A 27,788-nucleotide genomic window follows, 5' to 3' on the forward strand; every position below is an offset into this window, starting at 1 on the left:
TTCCTTTCTTCCTGATATGCACAGGGGCTGGCAGAATGGCACATACAAACACATACAATTCTCAAGTGCCAAAATCCCCATTTAGTTTTCCCATAGTCTGGAAAAACAAACTCGTTGGTATCCACAGACGCTATTACTGTATAACTTTTTCAGTCGGTTTTATTCAAGCAGAAATGTATTATCTGTAGCCGTAGATTTAAAACTGGCAGCATCATTTCTGTGCTTAGAAGAAGCTGGTGCATTCATCGAAGCAAGAGAAAAGGGAAACATTAGCTGCTCATTAAAACTGAATTCATGTTGGAGGAGTTGGAAAGCGTGACTGTGGTAATCCCTCACCACTCTGCTGACTTGTTCTTTTTACAGTCTTAGTTAGGTTCATTGTTGTTTTCCCTTATATTCTTCTCTAAGTTTGTGATCCTTTTATCTTTCAGCCAGTAGTCTAACTTAGCATTAGAGTTTTTTAGTTCTAATAAATGCAGGTTTTTGTTTAAAACACAATGTAAAGTAACATATTTTTGTTTTCAATTGAATTATATAGGTAAAATCTTTGGTCATATCCTTATATTTCTTTGCAAATGGAGATTTCCTTTTCAGATATCTAAACCTTAGTTAATTCAGGATATAAATTGTGAGTAATCGCTTTCATTTGTATTTCATTCTCTATGTTCAGTTCAGATCTCTTTAACAATTGCTTCTGTTGGATTTTTTTTTTCTAATTAGTCATCTGTTATGTGGCCTCAGAGAAAGAGAAGAGTTTTGTTTTGAGGATGAAGTGAAGGAAAAGGGAACCTTCAACCTTTATTTTTTCCACTAATCATTTGTAAACCCATAGTTCCAGCATCTACTAACTTAGAAGTTTACTTCTCTAACTGGTAAAATTACCCTCAGTGCCCCAGGTTGTTTACTGTGTTCTCAGGAAACAAGGGGACAGCTAATGAGAAAGCAAGACAATTTAGCCATAGAAGGAACATTTGGAGATGGTTGTAGATTATCTAGGGTCAGTACACGCCATCTATTGTTTAAGGTTTTTTGCATACTTTATTAAATTATTACTTTTAACAATATTTAAAACAAAAGGATTTTCTGGATAGACTTGTCTTGAACATGTCTGGATGAAACGTGTAATTCCGCTTCATATCCCTTTGTTGTGGGTATGTACTTTTTGTATGGGGACTTGCTGAGCTAGATGTTAGAGTAGATGATCCATGTGCTAATTCTGTGTACTACACAGGAGTAACTTTTAATTCAGCTTGTTTATGTTCTGCTCATTTAGAAAATGTACTGTGCCATTTTGCTGAAATAACCAGTTAGGATATAAAATATATGGGAGGTGAATTGTATGGTTATATAAGTTGTAGCTTAATGAAGCTATTAATTAAATTTTAAAATGTGGAAATCCAGGCAAAGGAGAGGAATGGCATTTGTCTTTGTTTTTCAGAAGTTTAGTGTCATTCACCTAAAAAGTAGTTCCCCTTTAGAAGTAACTGCATCGGAACAAAAAGTACTTTTTTATTATGCTTTCTCTGGATTTTGTCTTAGGGGTTTTTCAGTATTATTTTGTACACAGCCTCTTATTCATTATTGGGCCAATTCTGGAGCTAAATGTAGTGGCAAGATGTATTCAGGAGATTTCATAATTGTTTCTGCGGGAGAATACAGTAGAGCCTAAGTAATTAGAAATAAGAAGTAAAGAATAGGCTGGGCGTGGTTGCTCAGACCTGTAATCTCAGCACTTCGGGAGGCTGAGACGGGTGGATCACCTGAGGTCGTGAGTTTGAGACCAGCCTGGCCAAAATGGTGAAACCCCGTCTCTACTAAAAGTACAAAAATTAGCTGGGCATGGTGGTGGGTGCCTGTAATCCCAGCTACTTGGGAAACTGAGGCAGGAGAATCACTTGAACCCCGGAGGTGGAGGTTGCAATGAGCCAAGATTGCGCCATTGCACTCCAGCCTGGGCGACAAAAGTGAAACTCTGTCTCAAAAAAAAAAAAAGAGGGCCGGGCGCGGTGGCTCAAGCCTGTAATCCCAGCACTTTGGGAGGCCGAGACGGGTGGATCACGAGGTCAGGAGATCGAGACCATCCTGGTGAACACAGTGAAACCCCGTCTCTACTAAAACTACAAAAAACTAGCCGGGCGAGGTGGCGGGCGCCTGTAGTCCCAGCTACTCGGGAGGCTGAGGCAGGAGAATGGCGTGAACCCGGGAGGCGGAGCTTGCAGTGAGCTGAGATCAGGCCACTGCACTCCAGCCTGGGTGACAGAGCGAGACTCCGTCTCAAAAAAAAAAAAAAAAAAAAAAAAAAGAAATAAAGAATACAAATGGTAAGACAAGAGGCTATGAGAAGAGGTGATGAGTCTTTCTTTTTTTAGTTAGAGTTAGTCTACTTTGTGTTCCCTGCCAGTGAGTCTGTGCCTGTAGGCTTACATATGGACATAAGTTTGTGTAAGAATCATATTTTGTTCTATCCTAAGTGGCAGCTCTCAGACCTTTTCAGTCAGGGACCCTTTTTAGCATCGCCAATCCTTCTGGCTTGAGAATTTTCTATTTGTATCTTTAGTCAGGATTTTTTCTCATTCTCCAATTTTTAGTGCCCCTATTCAATATTGTAGACAGTTGTCATTTTAAGCTTTTTCCTTTCCTTTATTAGTACAAATTCAGGTGGTAAAATATTTTAGTAATTCATGTTATTAGTACCAGTTTTCTGAATACTACTTTGAGCATTACACAAAGCATGACATGGCGTGCCAGTTACTCTGAGTTCTACTTTAATATTCATTTGTCTTTCTGTCTCTTACCTGCAGGTATGGCATTTCAAATATAGATACAACAATTGAAGGAACGTCAGATGACCTGACTGTTGTAGATGCAGCTTCACTAAGACGACAGGTATTTAGTGTACCAAATAAGATAGATTTCTCAGTTAAATTCATACAGTATGTTAAAGTGATAGTTCTCAACATTTTCTCATTTTCTCTCCTGTGGGACCCATGAATTGAACTATTTTATCTGTCAAGCTAGTAAGCCATAATTGATTTTCTCGTTTTGATTAAAGATATATTAAACTACCATTTACATGTTGTGGTCACCGTAAAACAGTATTACCAAGATAGATGAATGTAATTTTGGCCGATAACAAAGAGTCTTTAGCAAACCATTACAGCCATAAGTTGCTTGTTTGGCTTTTGAAATGTGGAACAATCACTTTGGAACTTTTGTTACTGTGTTTAATAACTCCATTTTGGAAACTGCTCCTTGCAGCTTGCACAGCATCTCTGCATATGTATTTCTTGTATTCTGTAATAAATCATTTCTTAGAACTGCAGTTGCACATGTGTATTTTTTAATACTCCCACAGCCTCGAGTATCACACAGACATACACACATGTGAAGAAGGCATAGTTGGTTTTCTCATTGTGTCTATGCCAAATAGATGTAGAGGGAAATTGAATTAAATAAGATGTTTTTAGGTGAAGATCAGTAGGAGGACATGAGCTTAAGCAGGCGGTTGGTTATTCAGCCCCGGGCTTTTCACAGTAAGGGCTAACAGCAAGGGTGGTACTGTACTGTCAGCCAGCAGCATTTCCAGCAGCTGGGGAATCAGCCTTCAGGCCTGAAGGGTTTGGATGCCATATCCCAAGGCCCACTACAGTAGGTTATTTCATTGGAGTGTGTCAGTAATTCAGAGGTGGACAGAGAAGGCAGTTATGCCGGGTTAAAGATGAACAACTGAGGTTGAGTGAGAAGAAGTTCCCAGGAGAGACATAGGAAGGGAAAGGAGTCCCGTATTCTTTGTGCTGTAGTAAGCCTGCCAAAATGCATACTGAGTCTTTTCTGCCAGAATAACAGTAGGTAACAGCTTCCTCACCTCACTTTGTAATCAAGTTAGGAAGGAAATATACCCTTCCTAACTCAGAAATCTGAAGAAGGGAAAGGATGTTTAAGTGAATTTGAGCTGTCATGAATGACATGTTTTTCTATATGTAGTTGTGTTTATTTTGCTCCAGATGCAACTTTCCATGTTTGTAATAATACTTTTGTTGACAAATTATTGTACTACTTTATAAGAATCTGATTGCTCTATTCATAAAAGCCTCTGTATTGTATTTTTTGTGTGTTTGTTTTTCACTTAGATAATCAAACTAAATAGACGTCTACAACTTCTGGAAGAGGAGAACAAAGAACGTGCTAAAAGAGAAATGGTCATGTATTCAATTACTGTAGCTTTCTGGCTGCTTAATAGCTGGCTGTGGTTTCGCCGCTAGAGGTAACATCAGCTCTCAAAAATATTGTCTCAACAACTGGAAATATAAAAGATTTGCAAACTTCTTTGTTTCTGTCTCTGCGTTGTATGCCATTTTATAGTCCACTCCCTGAAAATGTATTTCTTCCAGAAAGTCTGGAGGAAGGACCTATATTTGTAGAAGTGAAGGTATATTCTGTCACTCAGCTGTATTCACGTTTGAGCAGTTCTGCAGTAACACCTGCTTAAAATTCTCCCTTTGCATGTTTTGTAAATAGGCTCCAGTTTTGTTTTTTAAAAGGAATTTATTTTTTGCCTCATCAGTCCACACAAGTGATTCTGAATAGGAGAGAGTCTGTAGAGAATTGATTTAGATAAGTGTCTGTGAAAGAAAAACAATTTTTTTGTCCTGTTTCTCAAACACTGTTAAGCAGTTTTGTTAATAGACATTTTTGCATCAACACTTCAACATTAACACTTTCAAAGTCATGGTCTGGTGCCAGATTTGAGAAACTCGAACCACCTAATATTTCATAACCTTCTTCATTAGGTACTTGTACAGATTAAGTTCTAACATTTCAGCAGTTTAATATGTGTGCAATATGTGCATTCTTTCATTTTAGTTTTGCACTTGGTTTTCTATAAAGTACGTTTTTACTCAGTTCATGTGTGAACAATTTAAAAAAGTACAGAATAAGGTACAAATGTAGTGTATTTAATAAACTGTCAAGCAAAGCAGTATTTGTCTATTGGAGGATTTTATTTCATCATTTGTGCGATCAGCTACATTTTGTATCATATTACCTTATATGAGTCTTCCTGTCTCAGGAGCAAGTAATACAATTAATGACATGGTAGGTCGCAAGAACCTACTGTGCTTCCTTTCAGACCTTCATCCTGGTATTGGTGGCTGTTGGTTGCATTGTAGGTGGTTTTCTAATTTATAATATCTATAAAGTGGTTCAGGTTTAAATACCTTGAGTTGTGTATACTTTTTTTTTTTTTTGAGATGGAGTCTTGCTCTGTTGCCGATGCTGGAGTCCAATGGCGTGATCTTGGCTCCCTAGAACCTCCACCTCCCAGGTTCAAGTGATTCTCCTGCCTCAGCCTCCCGAGTAGCTGGGATTACAGGCGCTGGCCACCACACCCAACTAATTTTTGTATTTTTAGTAGATACAGAGTTTTGCCATGTTGGCCAGGCTGGTCTCGAACTCCTGACCTCAGGTGATCCGCCTGCCTCAGCCTCCCAAAGAGCGGGAATTACAGCCACCGCGCCCAGCCAGAGTTGTATATACTTTTTTCATTGTGTTATTTATTTGCTAATTATATATATATACTGGTGAATTTAAATCTCAAGACTGGGTGTGGTGGCTCACGCCCGTAATCCCAACACTTTGGGTGGCCTAGGCGGGCGGATCACTTGAATTCAGGAGTTCGAGCCCAGCCTGGCCAATACAGTGAAACCCCGTCTCTACCAAAAATACAAAAATTAGCCAGGTGTGGTGGCAGACATGGTGGCAATAGCTGTCCCAGCTACTCGGGAGGCTGAGGCAGGAGAATCACTTGAACCCAGAAGGCAGAGGTTGCAGTAAGCTGAGATCATGCCACTGCACTCCAGCCTGAGCAACAGAGCCTAACTCCATCTCAAAAAAATAAATAAATAAATTTTACCTGCACCAGCTGTTAGACAACAGCTACAACCAGCAACAGCCACGGGAAGTTTCCTGTCCCCACCGGTGGTGCTGTTGGAGTAAAGATTACTGGACACTATTTTTTTCGGTGAGAAGAAACATGAGAAGCAGTTGAGAGGCTACGAAGTGGATCCTGTAGAGACGAGGCATTCCCCTAGGTGGCTTTTTAAAATATTTCTTCCAGAGTCATCTACCTCATGAACAATGTTTTTGTCTGAGAAACCTCTCTTTGATTTTATAAACTGACATGATTTCTTGTTCTGTTTTGAATACACACTGCTCTAGTCCTTCAAGAAGCCCGTCACGTATTTTCACCATGTCATCGCTAGGCACTTTTTCTGCAATGTTAGTGTCACTATTATGATCACCTTTGATTCAGAACCATTCAGCTATTTCCCCATGGGTTGATCAGCAACTGGAGACCCATTATCGATGTGAAAAACTTCAACATCCACTTCTTCCAGCTTACTGACAGACTCTGAAGGTATATTTTTTGCATATACAAGGAGGTCAGACATCATTTTTTTTCTCACTTGACATAGGGATTCCTTCCAAGTCACCACCTTATCATCATCACTGAACATAGTTGCAGGCCAGAGGGTGTGCTGGGCATTGACAGCCGTGTCTTTAGTCACCGTGTTCTAGGCGTTGGCAACAGCATATGGCATCCTTCATGCTCAACTTGTTTTGGAAACCTTCCGCAGCCATGCCTCTGTTCACTGCTGCTAACATGCTGTTCCAATCAAGTTTTTATATCTACTCATTGATCTGAGGATACCTTGGTCACTGGCTGAATTAATGAAGTCACATTTGGGGGAAAGTACATGGCATAAGTATTTTGGAGGGTGATGAGAAAATTTGTAAGCACCATTGCTGACCCTGGTTTGCTAGAGTACAGTGAGCTGTCTTATTTTTGTTTTAATTTCATGACTATTAGCAGTTTGACAATTCATTGAATAAGTATCGAGTCTTCACTAAAAGCTGGGTACTGAAGATAGGATTCATTAATTCATTCAACTAAATACAATGTTTCTGCTTTGTACCAGGCACTGTACTAAGTACTGTTTATACCAGGAGGGAAAAAACATGTTCCTGTACCCCTGGAGCTTATAGTCTAACGGGGGACAGTGAAGTTTAAGAAGCAAATTCAAATGAAAATGCAATCATCATTGTGATAGATGCTGTAAATGAAAGCATGGTAAAAGAGTAAAGGGAAACCTAGTTTTCATTAGACGGTTAGGGATAGCCTCTCAGAAAAAGTGGTATCTGTTCTGAAGTCAAGGATAAAGAGTGCTGCCAGAGATAAGGCAGGTGGGGGTAGGAATGGGTCTGGGGGTGGGGAAACAAGGGGCCTTGCTAAGAACTTGAAGAGGAGAGGGCTGATGAAGGGGGTTCCTGTGCTCCTAAATGCTTTAGTGATGGACGTACAAACACATGTATGTTACATTATGACAGGAATGATAATAGAGCCTTGGGTAAGTGCTAACTTGGTTTATTGGATCATGAGCACTGGGAAGGCTTCCTCAAGTAGGAGGTATTTAAACTAGGCCTTAAGGACAAGTAAGTATTTGTAGGGGTGTAGGGAGAATGTTTTTATATAGTAAATGTTAAGAAAAAAAGGCTTATAAGCTCTTGATGTTACTAAATCTATTTAGGCAGCTATAATATAGGTACTGCAAATTATTTATAGAATCGTAAGCCCAATGAACATAAACAATTGAAATAAAGTATAGAAATAACATTCAGAAAATTTTAGATTTTTAGCTTTGTTGTTTGACAACATTTTAATGTGATAAATATACTTGTTACCCTGTTTTTTAAAGATTGGCACATATAGAAAATAGCTTTTGAAAGACTTGGGCTTTTCTAGGTATGGCTTTTTAATTAATGAAAAATGTAAACATAGGAAAATAGACGAGTGTAATGAACTGCCATATACCTATCACCTAAATATAACAGTAAACATCTTCCCGTTGCTTTTCATTGAAGTATTTTAAAAACATGTTTTCTCACCAAACATATAAATATACACTTTTTTAAAATGAGGACATTTCTGTATACAAGTTGAGAATCACTAATCCAAAAATTCAAAATCCAAAATGCTCCGAGATCTAAAACTTTTTGAGCCACTAACATAACACCACAAGTGGAAAATTCCACACCTGACCTCATGTGATGAGTTGAAGTAAAAATGCAGTCAAAATTTTGTTTCATGCACAAAGTTATTTAAAATATTGTGTGAAATTACCTTCAGGCCAGGTGTGTAAAGTATGTATGAGACATAAATGAATTTTGTGGTTAGACTTGCATCCCATCCCCAAGATGTCTCATTATTATAGGCAAAATTCCAAACTCCAAAAAAATTTGAACGCCAAAAGACATTCTGATCTTAATCATTTTGGATAAGGGATACTCAGCCTTTATACTATAAAACCAGTATCAGACCTACCAAAAGTAACAATAATTCCTTAATATCATCTGATCCAATTCTTCTACATATTCCCCCCAATTACCTCTGACAAAGTTTACATGTGTTTAGCTGAAATATGCCTCTATTCTCTTAATCTAGAACAGTTTCCTCAAAAATACTTTTATAACGTTTTCTTGTTGGAAAGGGGCCATTCTGTGCCTACTGACCCGCTTTTTGGATTTGTCCTAGTGTTCCCTGCAAGCTGAGAATTAGATCTAAAGACTTGATTACATTCAGGTTATATATTTATTCTTTAAAGAAATACAATAAAAAGGTCCTGTACTTTGGGTGCGATGGCCCACGCCTGTAATCACAGCACTTTAGGAGGCTGAGGCAGGCAGATCACTTGAGTCCAGGAGTTCGAGACCAGCCTGGGCAACATGGCAACACCCCATCTCTACTAAAAATACAAAAATTAGTTTGGCATAGTGGCACGTGCCTGTAGTCCCAGCTACTAGGGAGGCTGAGGCGGGAGAATCACCTGAGCCCAGGAAGTTGAGGCTGCAGTGAGCTGAGACAGTACCCCTGTACTCCGGCCTTTTTTGAGACCCTGTCTCAAAAAAAAAAGGTCCTGTACTTTTATTTTCAGGATGACTTCCGTTCCTTCTCATCCTCCCTCTCTTCTCCTTTCGCTACACACAATGAAGAGGTAAAAAATTTGAATAGCACGATACAAAACTAATTGAAAATTCTCTCCACCTTTCCCAAATCAACCACCAATATAGAGTGTTATGCATTTCTATGCTTTCTATAATTTCACAACGTGCTTCCTATGTGAAAGGTTGATTTTTTAAATCATCTCAAAGATGACTTGGAAAACAAGTGTACTTCTCAAATTATTCAAACTACTGATACTTCCATTTTATTCCCATTAAACTACACAATTTGACTTCTTCGCTTAGAGACTCCACACAGACAGCCAAGGAAACCAATGACTACCTGACTGAGCCCGAACAGGACCTCCAGAATTCCCACAAGCAATAGACCTAAAAAGACTGAGAAGTGGATGAGCCTGTGTTGGTTTTCTTCAGAATTGAAGTGCAGACTAGATGCTCTCCAGCCGCTGGCCGTGATGTCATTGCTGGTGGGGTTTTTGGAGCCAGCGGGAGGCACACAAGAGTCATTGAAAAACCACCGCAAGTTGAAGTCTTCCGGGCGAATGTCACTGAAAAGCAAAAGATACAAATCAGGTATTCAGAAAATCACTGACCAAAGCAATGTAGCATTGTGCCCATAAAAGAACTAGTGAGGCCGGGCGCAGTGGCTCACACCTGTAATCCCAGCACTTTGGGAGGCCGAGACGGGCGGATCACGAGGTCAGGAGATCGAGACCATCCTGACTAACACGGTGAAACCCCGTCTCTACTAAAAATACAAAAAAAAAAAAAAAAATTAGCCGGGCGCGGTGGCGGCCGCCTGTAGTCCCAGCCACACGGGAGGCTGAGGCAGGAGAATGGCGTGAACCCGGGAGGCGGAGCTTGTGGTGAGTGGAGATCGCGCCACCGCACTCCAGCCTGGGCGACAGAGTGAGACTCCATCTCAAAAAAAAAAAAAAAAAGAACTAGTGAAACAGAATGTACTTTTGAAATACTGTGTCCAGAAATAACAGATCGGGATTTTTGACCGTGTGTCCATATACTCTACTAGTTACAGAACTTCTGTGATATAGCCCATCATTTAACAAGCATCTCTGCAGTACATCTCTTAGGTTGAACAGAATGAAATTGCTGTTTTGGGATGTCAGAAATAGTTGAATGTCAACAGTTTTTCGTGGTTCAGCCTATTTTATTTATTCAGGTACTCTTCTACTTGCTAGATATAAAAACTAAGGAGCCTCCCCCACCACCCTTTAAATGAGCTCAGTTCTTAGTGCAGAACGGCACCTGGCGTCCGCTCTTCAACCAGATGTGCAGTTTTTACTGATTAAATGTGTCTGATTAAAGTGATATGTGCCTGTTCTTAACAGGGCTATGGACAATGAGAAACTTTTAGCCCTAACACGTCTATCCCAAGATAAGTTTTTGTTTTGTCTGTTGTAGAGTAAAATTGAATGTTCTTAGGGAGTTTGCATTGCTGGATACCAGCAACTGGCATTCACCCTGGGAAAACAACAGTATTTTCAGCACATGAAATGGGAGTGTTTTGTGAAATGTGTAGTAAGCCAAGGATCACTCTCTTGTCACTTTACTAGCCTAGCCCATCTCCCCAACTAGGCTGGAAGTATCTGAGTGCTGCTACCTGCAGAGCTCAGCCTGGTGCCTGGTACACTGTGGGCTGTTGTCGTTCCTTGGGGATTTAATGTGCATAGCATCTGTGGTAGAAATCTTTAACCCTTTACTTCAAGTCTATTAGGAAGGAGACTTTCCTTGGCTTTGTTTGTTTTTGAGACAGAGTCTCCCTCTGTCATCCAAACTGGAGTGCAGTGGCTTGATCTCGGCTTACTGCAACCTCCGCCTCCTGGGTTCCACCAATTCTCCTGCCTCAGCCTCCTGAGTAGCTGGGAGTAGAGGCACGCGCCACCACACCTGGCTAATTTTTGTATTTTTAGTAGTGATGCGGTTTCACCATGTTGGCCAGGCTGGTCTCAAACTCCTGACCTCAAGCGATCCACCCGCCTTGGCCTCCCAAAGTGCTGGGATTATAGGCGTGAGCCACTGTGCCTGGCCTTCCTTGGGTTTTGATTCAAAACAAATATGCTACACAAAATTTGAGGGGCTTTTCTTTTGTAATGTAGCAAGGTAAGGGAAAAGGAGAAGAAAAAACAATTTTTTTCACGTAACTACAAAAGTAAATTCTGGTTATTTGCTAAACTGAGCAGCCTATACAGATAGCTAATGGATTAGTTTTTTTCTTCCAGTTTTTACAAATTGTGTCTAGATTCAGTCACAGAGTGATCTCAAAAGACTAAAATGAGCCACTTATTAAGTACATGTAACTCTCCAGTATTGTTTGTTATTACAAACAAATTTTTGATTCATTCCCATGCATACAGTATATTTATAATATGTCTGTATGAATCCATTGGTTGCTCTGTTCCATTTAGGCCTACAGGCAAGGCTCTGCATTTTATTTATTGTGTTTTTATTAAGTTTTTAATATTGTAAATGTAATATTTGCTCATGGTTTACAAATTTAATTCAGAAGTGTAGAAAGTAAATGTTCTCTTCACTGTCCGAGGGAGTCCCCTATTTCCATTCTCCATGGATGAAAGTTAAGTTTCTGGTGTATATTTGCATAATTTTTTAATATACATACACATATGTAACTGTAGATTTTTGAAAGAGAAGCATAAGCCATTTGAGATCGGCTAGTCCTTTTAGACAATATCTAAAAGTCCTTTTAGAGCATTGTAAATCTAAGGATTCCTCCATTTTTATGTGGGGTTGTGCTAACTGGCGTTAATGTACTAAATTCCTAAGAGTCTCTGCCAGCAGTTGCATCAAATAAAAGCATGGCATACAAGTACTGCATTAGTCTAAGCCAACTAGTTCAACTGTGCAAGACAGTAAGCCTGTGAAAATCAACTTACTTACCTGATGTTTTTCAATGAAAATTCACAATTGGCAGTACTGTTGCCTTGAGAATTACACATGAGGGGACCTTCTAAGAGAGCCTGGATGGATATCAGCATGCAATACAGAGCACCAATGACTGTGATTACACTGAAAAGTGATGAAAGAAACATCTGAAAAATAAAATAGAGCCATTTGCACACATTATTACATGTTCCTGATCTGTTTCAAGTTTCAGGAGCATATGCAGTCTTTTTTTAATCCAGTCACCCTAAAATCCTGGATCTTAAGATCACAGTTTGATTAGGTGTGAATGATACAAGAAGGCAGAGGGCAAAGTCTCTGCTATTTGATTACACTCTCTAAAAGATGGTTGGGGCCGGCCGTGGTGGCTCATGCCTGTAATCCCAACATTTTGGGAGGCCAAGGTGGGTGGATCCCCTGAGGTCAGGAGTTCAAGACCAACTTGGCCAATATGGCAAAACCCCCTCTCTACTAAAAATACAAAAAATTAGCCGGGCTTAGTGGTGGGTGCCCAGCTGCTTGGGAGGCTGAGGCAGGAGAATCGCTTGAACCTGGGAGGCAGTGATCTGAGATTGCACCATTGCACTCCACTCTGGGTGGGTGACAGAACAAGACTCTGTCAAAAACAAAAAACAAAAAAACATGCTTTGGCTTGTCACTGTCTCTGAAAAATCTCAACTTTCATGTTCCTGAGCCTCATCTGTTTCTTCTGATCACTGAGATTTAGTTCCTCCCTGTTTTGTGTACTTCCTACTTCATAGAATCTTGACTGGATCTTTTTTTTTTTTTTTTTTTTTTGAGAAGGAGTCTCGCTCTGTCGCCCGGGCTGGAGTGCAGTGGCCGGATCTCAGCTCACTGCAAGCTCCGCCTCCCGGGTTCACGCCATTCTCCTGCCTCAGCCTCCTGAGTAGCTGGGACTACAGGCGCCCACCACCTCGCCTGGCTAGTTTTTTGTATTTTTTAGTAGAGACGGGGTTTCACTGTGTTAGCCAGGATGGTCTCGATCTGCTGACCTTGTGATCCGCCAGTCTCAGCCTCCCAAAGTGCTGGGATTACAGGCTTGAGCCACCGCGCCCGGCCTTGACTGGATCTTAACTACCTTTATCTTCATGCCTGGTCTCTTGGCTCCCAAGTGTTTCGCCCTGATGCTTTAAGTGAATTTGACCCTGATGCTTTAAGTGGCCAGTGGCCAGCATCCTGCAGTGATCAGTCATCAGCATAGAGTTAGAACAGGACTTCCCAACCTCAGCACCAGTGACATTTGCACACTTTGCTGTGGGGCCTTTCCTGTGCAGTATAGTATATTTAGCAGCATCCCTGCTTTCTACCTCATAGATGCCAATATCACCCCCCCACACACACCCCTGCCACCTCCAGCCCAGTTCTGACAACCAAAATTGTCTCCAGACATTGCCAAATATCCTCTTGGGGTGGAGGTGGGTGGGTAAAATAACCCGCCGGTTGAGAACCACTGTGTTACAAAGATCGTACACATCTTTATTTCATGAGTCAGTCATGAGAACAGAAGAAGGCAGGGAATTTGGCATAGGAAATGGAATGAAAGTTAGCGTTTGTTTTTCAAAAAATAAGCTCTTAGGCCAGGCACGGTGGCTCGTGCCTGTAATCCCAGCACTTTGGGAGGCCAAGGGGGGCAGATCGCTGGAGCCCAGGACTTCAAGACCAGCCTGGACAACATATTGAGACCCCATCTCTAAAAGAAAAAAAAAAAAAAAAAGGAAACTTTTGTATTGTTTCAGTGAAGTTGTTAGTCACTGATGATGATTTCAAAATCAGCAGAAATGAAGTGAGGGAATGCTTTTCCTTTTCCTTTGCGGGAATAATGCAACCCCCCACAGGATTTGTGTGTTGTATTCTTGAGACCTGCCTTTTATGAGTGCAGAATAAGGCGACTACCTATAGAGTTGTGTTGAGGGATGTTGTACTTTACATATATTATTTAATTCTTTTCATAACCCCAAGAGATAGATACTATTATTATTTCCATTTTATGGATGAGAAAATTGTGTATCATGGAGATGGACGAAACTTGTCAGGCTCTCACAGCTGGGAAGCACTTTAATCACTATACTTCTTGCAGCCAAACGTTCACAATGATGGATTTCAAGTCTACTTCAAATCCTGATTCTTCCATGCTACTGTGACTTGTGCAGTTACTTAAATTTACTCATCAAGAAGTGCCTGATGTTTATTTTTAGCCATCTATTTTATATATATAATATATAATTATATATAAATAAATATATATAATATAAATATATTATAATAAGCAAATATGTTATATAAATATATATTATATAAATAATATATAATTATATATATAATACATTTCCATATAACTATATACATTATACATAATTATATATTATATATACATAATTATATATATATTATATATAATTTTTTTTTGAGACGGAGCCTTTCTTTGTTTCCCAGGCTAGAGTGCAGTGGCGCTATCTGGGCTCACTGTAACCTCTGCCTCCCGGGTTCAAGAAATTCTCCTGCCTCAGCCTCCCAAGTAGCTGGGCAGGTGCCCACCACCACACCTGGCTAATTATTATTTTTATTTTTATTTTTTTATATTTTTAGTAGAGACACAGTTTCACCATGTTGGCCAGGCTGGTTTCAAACTCCTGACCTCAAGTGATCTGCCCACCTCAGCCACCCAAAGTGCTGGGATTACAGGCGTGAGCCACCGCGCCTGGTCGTATTATCTTTGAGTTCTCATCACTTGACAAAAGGCCTGGCTTTAGAAAGTGATTCCAGGCATCTGTATTTCCCCTAAAGGGGATTCACTTAAATGATTCAGCAAAACCATTTTGTATTCAGAAGCAAAATTAAGAACTGGAAAAAGGGAAGAAGCAAGGAACAGTTAAAACAGGGGACAAGCCTTGGTCAACCCTTTCCCTTCCTCCCAAGATGTAGCCTTTGCCACTCGTCTCATGTTTTGGTCTTATCTAGGCTTCAAAGACACCAGGTACGACTTAAACACCAGTTCTTAGAGGATACACCCATAGGAAAAGCCTATGTAAGTGTTTTGATATTTTTGATTTCAGGAATTCAGAAATGTCTCAGGATGTCGAGAATGTTGTGAGCACCATATAGAAAAGATACAAAGTCAAATTCCAAATTGTTATCATTTACAAAGAAAAGTGACAGGGAAGGGAAACTGAAAATTAGTGTTTATTGAATACCTAAAATGTATTCAGAACAAAAATAGACGAACTAATTAGCATAATTATTGTAATCCTAGGTAAATATCAAATGTCAGAAAAAAAGGGTAATTTTTTAAAATATGAATCTTCCATTATGGATAGAAATATCTGGCTTTTTTTTTTTTAAGCAGTGGTTCTAACGCCTGGCCGAATTATCTTGAGTGCTTTTGAAAAATACTGATGCAGAATCTCTGGGGGCCACCCAGGCATTGGTATTTTTTAAATCTCTTGAGATGATTCTAACAGAGTCTTACTCATCTATTGCCCAGGCTGAAGTGCAATGGTGCGATCTTGGCTCACTGCAACCTTTGCCTCCTGGGTTCAAGCGATTCTCCTGCGTCAGCCTCCTGAGTATCTGGGATTACAGGCATGGGCTGCCACGCCCAGCTAATTTTTGTATTTATAGTAGAGACGGGGGTTTCACCACGTTGGCCAGGCTGGTCTCGAATTCCTGACCGCAAGTGATCCTCCCACCTCAGCCTCCCAAAGTGCTGTGAGCCACCGTGCCCGGCCTAATGTTCCCATCCATCTGAGAACCATTGCTTTGAAAGCTCAAGCTCGGCCAAGCAGATTTACTGTGACTGCTTGCTTTCAATCTACCTCTTCCACAGGGAACTATGAGAGCCCTTATGTTGCTTGATAGCCATGTTCAGGGCATAAAGATTGTGAATTGTGGGGTGCTCCAGTGGTTTTGGATAAAAATCCACTTACTAGTGTGCTACACTGGCAAATTATTTACTTTCTCTGAGCATCCGTTCCTTCATGAATAAAACACACATCTTACTTTTTCCTACTTAAGGGTTTTGTGAGAGCATATCTGAAGGTGTTCTGAGCAGAGTGACACTCAGGTTAATGAATCTTAATTTACTTTTAACTTCATTACGACTTTATACATAGTGGGTAGGTATTAAATGTTTTGGGGGGAAAAACCTGGCAGCTCCTTTGATTGAACTGGATAAGGGCAGTTGTCATTCTAATCCCAGCAAACCAGTCTGTCATTGCATGAGAGAACTGAGTCCATTTCCCCTGAGTATTTTATATACGCCACAAAAATATCACACCTGAGTATTATGAAACTGATTGCAGATGTGGGTGTGACTTATAAATCTCCTTTCTTTGAAAACCTTTAGACTGAGGAAAGGACAATCCACCAAAGACTGAGGAAGGGGCAGAAGGCCGACTCTAACTGTTTGTGGGACAAAAAAAACCCTTCTCACTTTTTCTATTTCTATATAATCATCCTAAATAGCATGTTTTGGCCAGGCGCAGTGGCTCAGACCTGTAATCCCAACACTTTGGTAGGCTGAGGTGGGCAGATCCCTTGAGGTCAGGAGTTTGAGACCAGCCTGACCAACATGTTGAAACCCCATCTCTACTAAAAATACAAAAATTAGCTGGGGCGTGGTGGTGCGCACTCATAGTCCCAGCTATTCAGGAGGCTGAGGCAGGAGAATTGCTTGATCCCGGGAGGCAGAGGTTGCAGTGAACCGAGATTACACCACTGCACTCCAGTCTCGGCAACAGAACGAGACCCTGTCTCTAAATAAATAAATAAAAATAGCATGTTTCTAAGGCTGTGGTTCTGTCAACGGAGCCCCACTGTGATTCGATAGACATAAGTGACTCAGTGTGGGTTTGCTTAGATAGCAGTAAGTGTTTATGCACTTCTGCCTCCATGCCGACTGCTCCATACTTACTCCAGTTCTGTTGTTGCAGCATTCTCTTTTCCTTGCTGTCAAGGACATTGTTGTTGCTGGAATGGCCTGGAAATGACATCAACAGGAAAGATGAGTATTATTACTTCTCATCAGAAGAAAAAATAGTAATCTTCACCTTCCATTTACCACCGGTTGTGGGAAATCAAGCCTCAAAGAACAAAAAGGGAATTTGGCAATATCCGTGGTTTTGTGAACCTTGTCATCCCAGTTTCAACCAGAAAGATTAAAAGTGGTGGCGGGAACGGGGGAATTCAAGACAGCAGTTTTGAAGTCTTCTATCTACATTCTTAGTTCACTCTGAGTCATCTGCAGAGAACTAGATTTTGAATAGATTAGGATGACTTATTTACATATTATTTTTGGAAGAAATGTTTCTGAAAGAATTGTCTGCATCATCCAAACTCTGTTAGTTGTTTGTTTGTTTAAAGAGTAGGGGCCTCATTCTGTTACCCAGGCTGGAGTGCAGTGATACGAGCATAGCTCACTGTAGCCTTAAACTCCTGGGCTCAAATAATCCTCCTGCCTTAGCCTCCTGAGTAGCTAGAACCACAGGTATAGGCCACCACACCTGGCTAATTTTTAAAATATTTTTGTAGAGGCAAGATCTCACTCTGTTGCCCAGACTGGTCCTGAACTCCTGGCCTCAAGAAAACTTCCTGCCTTGTGCCCCTAAAGGGCTTGGACTAAAGAGGTGAGCCATCATACCTGGCCCAATTTTCCAGAAATTGTATGAATTATTCTGGCAAACCTGCAGAAAAGAAGTTGATGGTTTTGTTTGCCTGGCAGTTGGGAACAAATCATTCTGTCACCACCCACTCCCACTAGCCTTTCTTTTCCCAGGATCCCAGCTATCTTGCTGGTTTCCCCAAACTTATATTTGAGAATTATTTGTGGTTCCACGTTCTCCTTTCTCTTCCTATATCCATGATATGTAATGATCTCACTTTATACATTGATGCTCAGAAATCTAGATCGCATTCTGTCTTCAGGGAAATACATGTTGCCAAGGAAAGCTGTAAGAAAGAACACCATATTCTCAGGACTTGGGTTTCAATTTTTAGTAAGATCTAGGCAGCAGCTATGACTAGAAATTCTTACTGGAAGGAGTTTTGTATCATTGAAGGGTGGAATGTAAATTATTTCCTTCCACTTGAGAAATTTTAGGCATCGGTTTTCTGCCATCTCAGCACAGCTGCCCTTGAGTGGTTTTCCTCTCTCCTTCTACTCCCGTTCTCTAACATTTTCCCGAGCTCTGACTACATGCCAGGCACTGTTACAGGCACTTTACATGCCTTAGTTTATTCCATCCTCATAATAATCCTATCAGGTAGGTGCTATTATTATTCCCATTTTACCAATGAGAAGACTGAGGCATAGAAAGTTTGAGTAATTTGTCTTTCTTAGACAAATGACTCAAATTGTCCTTCTATTTTCTTAGTAGAAGGGTTGGGATTCAAAACTAGTCATTTGGCCGGGCGCGGTGGCTCACGTCTGTAATCCCAGCACTTCAGGAGGCCAAGGTGGGTGGATCACGAGGTCAGGAGATTGAGACCATCCTGGCCAACATGAGAAAACCCCGTCTCTACTAAAAATACAAAAATTAGCTGGGCGTGGTGGTGCACACCTGTAGCCCCAGCTGCTCAGGAGGCTGAGGCAGGAGAATCACTTGAACCTGGGAGACAGAGGTTGCAGTTAGCTAAGATCACGCCATTGCACTCCAACCTGGTGACAGCGAGACTCCGTCTCAAAACAACAACAAAAAAAACCTAGTCATTTGGGGTGCAGAGCCCAGACGGTTTTTTGTTTTGTTTTTTTGAGACAGGGTCTCACTCTGTCACCCAGGCTGAAGTGCAATGGCATGATCACGGTTCACTGCAGCCTCAGCATCCAGGGCTCAAGAGATCCTCCTACCTCACCCTCCCGAGTTGTTGGGACTACAAGTGCATGCCATCATGCCCCATTATTTTTAATTTATTTTGAGGGGCATTTTTTGTAGAGATGGGGGTTTTGCCATGTTGCCCAGGCTGGTCTCGAACTCCTGGGCTCAAGTGATTGCCTTGGCCTCCTAAAGTGTTGAGATTACAGGTGAGCCTCTGTACTCAGCCGGGTCTCTCAATCCCTATTCCACACTGACTCAAGTCTTACCATTCTCCCCTATTCCTACCTAGAGTTTGTTCATTCTCATCTTCCCTGCTGCCTTCACCCTTGCTCATCTCATTGTCCTTCCAGTTACTCCCTCTCTGATTCATTTATTCAAGGCCATATCCGCCTTTCTTCTTTCAGCACAGGTTTAAAGTTTATGCCTCTTTACAAGGCAGCTTTCCTAACAAACCTCTCTCCATCTGATGATGTATTGCCTCCATGTCACTTTGTGTTGTTATCAAGCTTGCTTACACATTGCCTTGAACACCACCACACTTCTTATTTAGAGGCCACATGTGTATATGGCTGCCCAGCCACCTTGGAACATAGCTGAAAGCCCGGAAGAAAAGGGAAAAGAAATTCTAGCTCCCAAATAGGTGTCAGTATTCATGCACTAAACATCTTTTATTGTACACATAAGCTATACTGCCTTTTGAGCTTACAGGACAAATCATTTATAACAGGAATTGGCAAACTATGGCCCACCACCTCTTTCTTGTAAATAAAGTTTTATTGGAACACAATCACATCCATTTATTTACATACTGTCTATGGCTACTTTTGTGCTCCAACAGTAGAGTTAAATTGTGTGGAAGAGGCCAGGCGCAGTGGCTCATGCCTGTAATCCCAGCACTTTGGGAGGCCAAGGTAGGCGTATCACGAGGTCGGGAGATCGAGACCATCCTGGCCAACATCGTGAAACCCTGTCTCTACTAAAATACAAAAAATTAGCCGGGCTTGGTGGTACGTGCTTGTAGTCCCAGCTATCGGGGAGCCTGAGGCAGAGGAATCACTTCAACCCGGGAGACAGAGGTTGCAGTGAGCCAAGATCGCACCACTGCACTCCAGCCTGGTGACAGAGCAAGACTCCGTCTCAAAAACAAAAAAAAAAATTGTGTGGAAGAGGCTGGTTTGTAAACCTAAAATAGTCAATGAATATTTACAGTTTGCCAGCCACAGATTGAGAAAAATAATGATTCTTTCAAAAGAAAGTGCCAGTGTACTCCAGCCTAGGATGACAAAGAGAGACCCTGTCTAAAAAAAAAAAAAAAAAAAAAAAATGTGGATTGACATTGCAACTTAAATGGATAAATTGTTCTGTTTTCCTTGTTGATGCAAACTGAACTCTGCTAACTTTCATGAAGATAAGTTTATTTGAGAGTTGCTAAATATTTACTTTCATGATTCGCTTACAAAGGGATTTTGTAAAGGGACAATTACTTACAGTGTATTAGTCACCACCCCACTGACTTCAAGGCGTGTTAACACATCTTTGTAATGCTGTTACTGGTAATTTGACAACTCACTGTGGTTTCAGCTGCTTTCCCATTCAGAGCTATGGAAATTGGAGGGGGCTCTTCAGAGGACAGACGCTAAAACTGTGAATGGTGTGTGTGTATGTCTGAATTATATATAAATTTTCCAGATAATTTCCTGCCAAAATGAATAATCATGAGAACACGCTTTCACATTTCCTAAGCATATTTTGAATGCCTGAGTTTTTATAAAATTAAATGTCTTGCTAGTCTTTTGTTTTTAAAAAGAAAAGTAATATTGTCCATTTTTTCTTACAGAAACCCGTAATTGTATTTAGTTTTAGAAGTTATATCATTTTACAAATGAAGTACAAAAAAACTTCAGACCATTAAAAATTCTGTGATGAAATTCAGACTTTTGGGGGTCCTCTAAAAAATTGAACATGAGAGTAACACACAAAGTCATAGCTCATTACAAATATCAAAACTATATTTTGCAGCCAGTCATGGTGGCTCATGCCTGTAATTCTGGCACTTTGGGAGGCCAAGACAGAAGGATTGCTTGAACCCAGGAGTGTGACCCCAACCTGGGCAATATAGTGAGACCCTATCTCCAAAAAAAAAACAAAAAAAAAAAATTGGGACAGAGTCTCACTCTGTCACCTAGACTGGAATGCAGTGGCACAATCTTGGCTCTCTGCAACTTCCACCTCCGGGTTCAAGTGATTCTCCTGCCTCAGCTTCCCGAGTAGCTGGGATTAGAGGCATGCACCACCATGCCCGGCTAATTTTTGTATTTTTTGGTAGAAACGGGTTTCTCTATGTTGGCCAGGCTGGTCTCGAACTCCTGACCTCAGGTGATCCACCTCAGTGTCTCAAGGTGCTGAGATTACAGGCATAAGCCACCACACCTGGCCAAAAAAGGTTTTTAAGATAAGCTGGGCATCATGGTGCATGCCTATAGTCCCAGCTACTTAGGAGGCTGAAGGGGGAGGATCACTTAATCCCAGGAGGTTGAGGATGCAGTGAGCTGTGCTCACAGCACTGCATTCTAGCCTGGGTGACAGAGCATGACCTTGTCTCAAAAACAATGACCCAAAAAAAAAAAAAACCCCACAAAAGTATATTTTACAAATGTTTGTCATGCATAAAATCTCATCTGTTTAACTTTCAACAATTTTTTTTTTTTTTTTTTTTTGAGATGGAGTCTCGCTCTGTTGCCCAGGCTGGAGTGCAGTGGCATGATCTCAGCTCACCGCACGCTCCGCCTCCCGGGTTCATGCCATTCCCCTGCCTCAGCCTCCCGAGTAGCTGGGACTACAGGTGCCCACCACCACGCCTGGCCAATTTTTTGTATTTTTAGTAGAGATGGGGTTTCACCGTGTTAGCCAGGATGATCTTGGTCTCCTGACCTCGTGATCTGCCCACCTCAGCCTCCCAAAGTGCTGGGATTACAGACATGAGCAACTGCGCCCAGCCAACTTTCAACAATTTGTTCTCTATTAAGACTTCAATAACTGACTTTGATGAGTTGCTCTTATCTAATAAGTGAACTCAATGAATAAGCATGATTAAGATCAGGCTCACAATTAACCTTATATAAAATAAAATGGCCTTTCTGTTTATATGTTTTCAAGGAAACATTTTGAGGTCTTTTTAAAAATACTCAAACAAATAACATTTGTATCGGTTTTTCCATTTAAAGTTAAGTACATCACATTTTTACTTAGTCATGGTTTTAGAAGATGAAAAGTTCACCTCCGTTTTAAGTAAGTCATGAAGCCATAAAATGAATATATTTCATGATGTAATCAATAATGAATTCCATAGTTTGTATAATTATCTACTTCCTGCAAAATCCCATTTTTGGTAACAATACTAATTTGAAACACTACAGTAATCTTGGAAAGATTTCAAGAACTATGACCAAAGTGCTTATCACGGGCAGTGATTTCTTCTCTAATAACTTTTTTGTGTGGTTACAAGTATATTGAAAGCTCAATATTTTGAACTAGTGGGTATTTTCATGGATGTTGTAAAGGACATATTAATAAGTCCCTTTGAAAAAGACTTTGTTCCACATTCTGTATCCATCTGAGGATCATGAAAATATACGTGTAGTCTGAACCCTTTTTACCACCCACCTGTTTGCCTGTGGGCTTAGCCTCTGTCTATAAAGTTCATATTGGACTTTTCAAAGAGTTGTCTGATGCTTTAATGACATTCTATACTACTGAATAATAGAGATAGTCTGATGTGGATATCTTCGATAATACTTGCTGAGGGTGATAAAGTAAAGTTAGCTGTAGAACAAGGAAGTTCAGATTCTCTGAAACTGTTCCACAAGTTTCTGTAATCTTTCTGTGATTCAGTTTCCTGGTCACTTAACTTTATGGATTAATTTATAGATTATGTCTTTCACCTCTGGCTGCCCTGAGACAGGTGTTGAGGACTATGGTACTAGCACTGGTGGAAAAACAGTTTTGACGTCAGATGTATCTGGAACTGGGTGTCACATCCATTAGGTGACCTTGTTAACATTCCTAACTTTCTGTGTGCTGGCCTGTAAAATACAAGTGATAATAAACACACACATTATTATAGAGACTAAATGAGATAACAAGGTAATGAATGAACCCAGTAGATGGCCCTTGGCAGATGGCCAATAAATGACTTATGTCCTTCTGTCTGTTTTTCTCTGTCTCTTCTCTCCCTGCCACACCCGCCACCATCCTAAAATGAAGAATACAGGAGATGTAGGTATGTGTCATCACCACCTCAGACTCCTTTAATGCTAATACTTTTTTTTTTTTTAATCTCATGGGATTTGTGGCAGAGCTAATTTATATCTAATGCTGCATGAGTTATTCTAAGTGGATTGTCTTAACTCGGGAACTTTGAGGAGCTTCATGGAAATTGCTATCGTTAAGTTATGCTCAGCCAGCTGCTCCTGGCTTCTGGTGTAAGCAAATGCAAAAGAGGCTTCTACTACTCAAATAGAGAGACGCCTTCTACAGGGGAGAAAACAGACACAAGGATGTATGGTTGCTTCACGCTGTTGAGTTGCAATGTGTTTTCTGTCTCTCAGCCTGGAAGAGAGCATTCATGGCAGTGTGAAGAAATAGCCCAAAACTTTCCAAAAGCTTTTGCTTTAATTAGATCTTTCTACCTAAAGCAGAGGAACAGATTCCTTGTGATGGTAAAGGAAGAGGGTTTTTGTAAATCTGAGGATAAGACCAGCAGCAGTAACTGATCATAATTAAGAATCAGTGATTCAAGTAGAAAACTATGTTCTGAATTTTTTTAAAAAATCACCTCCACAGCCACAAAAAAAGGAATGAGATCATGTCCTCTGCAGGGACGTGGATGGAGCTGGAGGCCATTATCCTTAACAAACTAATGCATGAACAGAAAACCAAAAACCGCATGTTCTCACTCATAAGTGGGAGGTAAATGATGAGAACACATGAGCACATAAAAGGGAACAACACACACTGAGACCTGGTGGAGGGTGGAGGGTGGAGGGTGGAGGGTGGGAGGAGGGAGAGGATCAGGCAAAATAAACAATGGGTAGTAGGCTTAATACCTGGGTGATGAAATAATCTGTACAACAAACCCCCAAGACACACGTTTACCTAGGTAACAAACCTGCACATGTACCTCTGAACTTAAAAGTTAAAAAAAAGTTAAACTAAAATCACCTCCGTGTTTTATTATCTCTAAAACACTGATAATGTCAGTCCTTACAGCTTGCTCTCTCTCTCTCTCTCTCTCTCTCTCTCTCTCTCTCTCTCTCTCTCTCTGTCTTACACACACACACACACGTTCATTTATCTGGCACTAACTAAACCCCATAGTGACATAACAAACAAAAACACACCTCTTGGATGCTGAATTATCAACTTCAACATCCACATCCCCATTTTACACATATAGAAACAAAACCATAGGATAAATGATTTGCTTGCAGTGATATATATTGGAGGCAGAAGCATAGCTGAGGTATTCTGCCAGATTTGAAAGCAGCTTTGCCTATACAAATGGGTCCTACCCAGGCCTACTGCACCAGAATTCTCAGGAGAAAATCCGTAAATCTAACTATTGCAAGTGCCTCAGGTGACTCATGCCAGTTACATTCAGGAGTTCCAGACTGCACTGCTCTGCTGCAGATTTCAACAAAGGTAGACCTAGTAACAATCATCAAACTATTCAACAAGCTCCATGTCCTAGGATCTATGTAACAGCTGAGTCAAAAAGTCCTTGAGACCAGAGACCCAGGATTTTAAGTCCATATCTCTTAGCCCAACTCCCTTCAGGTACAGGCAATGCAACATTCATGGCTCGTAATTACCATCATCCAGGCCAGTCATCATACATGGGAATGTTTCTACTCATTCCTATTAAGCAACCTCTTGCTCCTATTGCACTTTCTGTGAATACTTAGAGACTGGTATGGAGCAATGGAAAGTTGAAGGAACTAATTCAGAAAGTCCCTAATTCTAACCATAAAGCTTGGAAGAGCAGCCCTACCTGTGCAGAAATGTGAGAGATAATAACCCAGCCAACTTCTATCAATTTGTTTATTTTTTTGCCCAGCTCTCTATCCTATACCACATAGTGTACTTTATTTAAATTACCATTCTTCACTGATGACCAAATAAATTAATGCCATACCACTGCTCCAAATTGTATCATAAGCCAAGACGTAGTTAACCGTAAGACTGAAAGATAGCTTTTAGGATTGTGGTGAAATAGGCAGGCCCTTCTTCACATCAACTCATATGACTGTTACTCACCATCAGACCTGCTCCTATAATTCCTGGGAACCACCACTCAAAGCAAGAGATGGGGTTTTGAGAAGATCGGTCTTCCTCAATTAAGCTGACAATTAGAGGTATCGCATTGAGAACTACTCCTAACAGCAGTAGAACCAGCAGGCTGAATCCATTGCAGGATGTCCATCCCTCGCAGCAGGTCATGGTCACCCCGGCTCAGTTAGAAACGTTGTCAAGGTGGCTATGCTTGCATGGTACTGTGTTGCCTTTTATCCCAATATTCTGGTTAAAATTTAACGCTAATAAAAAATGAATAGTGGAAAGTAGTTCAGAGTCCAATAGGGTAGGACATTATGACGACTATGATGGGAAATGAGAAAATAATTCTATATTATGATGGGGTGAAGGAAGGAAAGCAGAAAAAAAATCTATGAGATAAATTTATGCAAGAAGATAGGCTTACGATAAGCTCCTTTAATATACTCCTTTATTAGTATGGCTTCTAAAAAGTAAAAACAGAAATATCCAGCTAAACTATATTTTCCTGTCCTATTGATATTATTACCAGCTATGGAAGTTTCTTTCTTTGAAATTATTCAACAAGAAAATGAACACATATGAGATGCGGGGAAAAGTATTTTTTCTGCTGCAAATATTAGAGTTTATTTCAAGCTGTATGCTCACATACACAAAATAAAATGTTTATGTCATATTATTTCCGTGTTGCAGACTAATCCATCTGGAGATAGCCCACCTAAGACATGTGAGAGTTTTGGCTAATGCTACCAGACTGAAAGATAGCAATAGGAGAGAGATTGGATGAGGAGGTTATTGTATTTTATTTAAGCCCTTGAACACTTACTTGGCCATGTACAGTACTACATCTCCAGACTGTGGTTCCACATTGCCTCTCTACAAGCTTGTGAGCTCCTCGAGAAAAGACTATCAGTTGGGATAGGCTTTAAAATACAAAATTTCTGGCCAGCTGCAGTGGCTCACACCTGTAATCCCAGCACTTTGGGAGGCCAAGACGAGAGGATCACCTGAGGTCAAGAGTTGGAGACCAGTCTGGCCAACATGGCAAAACCCCCATCTGTACTAAAAAAACAAAAAGTAGCCAAGCGTGGTGGCACACACCTGTGATCCCAGCTACTTGGGAGGCTGAGGCAGGAGAATCACTTTAACCTGGGAGGTGGAGGTTGCCACGAGCCAAGATTGCATCACTGCACTCCAGCCTGGGCGACAGAGTGAGACTCCGTCTCAAAAAACAAAAACAATACAAAAGTTCTTGCTTATGCTAACTGACCATCCTGATCTCAATGGGGTCCGTGCTCATGGTAGTTCCTGAAAGACCTAGACTGGCAGAGGCAGCATCTTGATCCAGGCTTCCACAGTTGCAGAGGCAGGGTACAAAAATGTGGTGAGCCGCATACTGGATCTGTATGTTTCTGCCCAGAAGCGACCCACATCACTTTCGTTCACATTTCATTGGCCAAAAAAGTCACTCAGTTATGCATGAGTTCAGGTCGGTGGAAATACAAGCCAATATGTCTAGGAGAAAAGATTGGGATGTTAGGCAGTTCTAATCTCTACAATGCCTTCCTTCTGCTTCTGTGTAATCCCCCACTCAGCCCAGAGCATAGATTCAGTGAGTGCTGTTGGGAACGGTGAGATAGTGCATGCAGTGGTGCAGTCAGTGTGGGCCAAAAGCTCAGGCGTAGTAGGCTTAGGGAGCAGGGCTCCACTCTGCAGCAGCAGGGGCGCACACAGCCTGGTACAAGGGGCATGCCTGGTAATGGACACCAAAACATTAGCTCCAGACTGGGGATCCAGTCACTGGCCCCCAGTGAAATGTGAAATCCTTTGTGTGAAAGGATTTGTATGAAAGGATTAAGAATAACCCACCTATGGGCCGGGCATGATGGCTCACCCCTGTAATCCCAGCATTTTCGGAGGGCGAGGTGGGAGGATCACTTGAGCCCAGGAGTTCGAGACCAGCCTGGCCAATATGGCGAAACCCTGTCTCTACTAAAAATACAAAAAAATTATCTGGGTGTGGTGGCAGGTGCCTGTAATCCCAGCTACTCGGGAGACTGAGGCAGGAGAATCACTTGAACCCAGAAGGCAGCGGTTGCAGCGAGCCGAGATTGCACCACTGAACTCCAGCCTGGACAACAGAGTGAGGCTCCATCTCAAAACAAAAACAAAAAACACCCACCTATCAACACAACACACAAAACACCGAGAATAACTGAAAGAATACAACTGGGTTAGAGACAGAAGAAACTTCCATTGTATGGTTTATGCAGTTCTGCATGGTTGAGATTTCTACTATAATTATATAATATTCTAAAAATACATATTTTTTATTTTATAAAAATTAACAACTGGCCGGGCGCGGTGGCTCAAGCCTGTAATCCCAGCACTTTGGGAGGCCGAGACGGGCGGATCACGAGGTCAGGAGATCGAGACCATCCTGGCTAACACGGTGAAACCCCGTCTCTACTAAAAAATACAAAAAACTAGCCAGGCGAGGTGGCGGGCGCCTGTACTCCCAGCTACTCGGGAGGCTGAGGCAGGAGAATGGCGTGAACCCGGGAGGCGGAGCTTGCAGTGAGCTGAGATCCGGCCACTGCACTCCAGCCTGGGCGACAGAGTGAGACTCCGTCTCAAAAAAAAAAATAAATAAATAAATAAATAAATAAATAAACAACTAAAATGTACCCT

At 41.1% G+C, this 27,788-nt stretch overlaps 2 protein-coding genes and 1 long non-coding RNA gene across 23 annotated transcripts in view; 2 read left to right on the forward strand and 1 right to left on the reverse strand.

Moving 5' to 3' along the window:
- MFF (mitochondrial fission factor) overlaps window positions 1–4,978 on the forward strand; it is a 33,012-nt gene extending 28,034 nt beyond the window's left edge. For all 21 annotated transcript variants that reach the window (XR_012421535.1, XR_012421534.1, XR_012421536.1 and 18 more), the window contains 2 exons: window positions 2,802–2,886; window positions 4,131–4,978. Coding sequence is in view for 18 of the 21 variants with exons in the window: in XM_005574473.4 (XP_005574530.1) it covers window positions 2,802–2,886; window positions 4,131–4,262 (217 nt within the window). In the remaining 3 variants the exon portion in view is untranslated. The remainder of the gene's footprint in view (window positions 1–2,801; window positions 2,887–4,130) is intronic.
- A 3,043-nt stretch (window positions 4,979–8,021) lies between these two features.
- On the forward strand, window positions 8,022–18,488 carry LOC135966626 (uncharacterized). Its single transcript, XR_010580109.2, has 2 exons — window positions 8,022–9,591; window positions 16,887–18,488. It is a non-coding gene; the product is annotated as an uncharacterized lncRNA (long non-coding RNA).
- On the reverse strand, window positions 9,278–25,306 carry TM4SF20 (transmembrane 4 L six family member 20). Its single transcript, XM_005574487.4, has 4 exons — window positions 25,083–25,306; window positions 16,868–16,933; window positions 11,935–12,086; window positions 9,278–9,566 (listed from the first exon to the last, which is right to left on the reverse strand). The coding sequence occupies exons 1-4, from the start codon at window positions 25,263–25,265 to the stop codon at window positions 9,278–9,280; spliced, it is 690 nt and encodes a 229-aa protein (XP_005574544.3). The 5' UTR covers window positions 25,266–25,306.
- Window positions 25,307–27,788: the final 2,482 nt, after the last annotated feature.

The sequence above is a fragment of the Macaca fascicularis genome, chromosome 12 (genome assembly GCF_037993035.2).
Source record: "Macaca fascicularis isolate 582-1 chromosome 12, T2T-MFA8v1.1".
Lineage (NCBI taxonomy): Eukaryota > Metazoa > Chordata > Mammalia > Primates > Cercopithecidae > Macaca > Macaca fascicularis.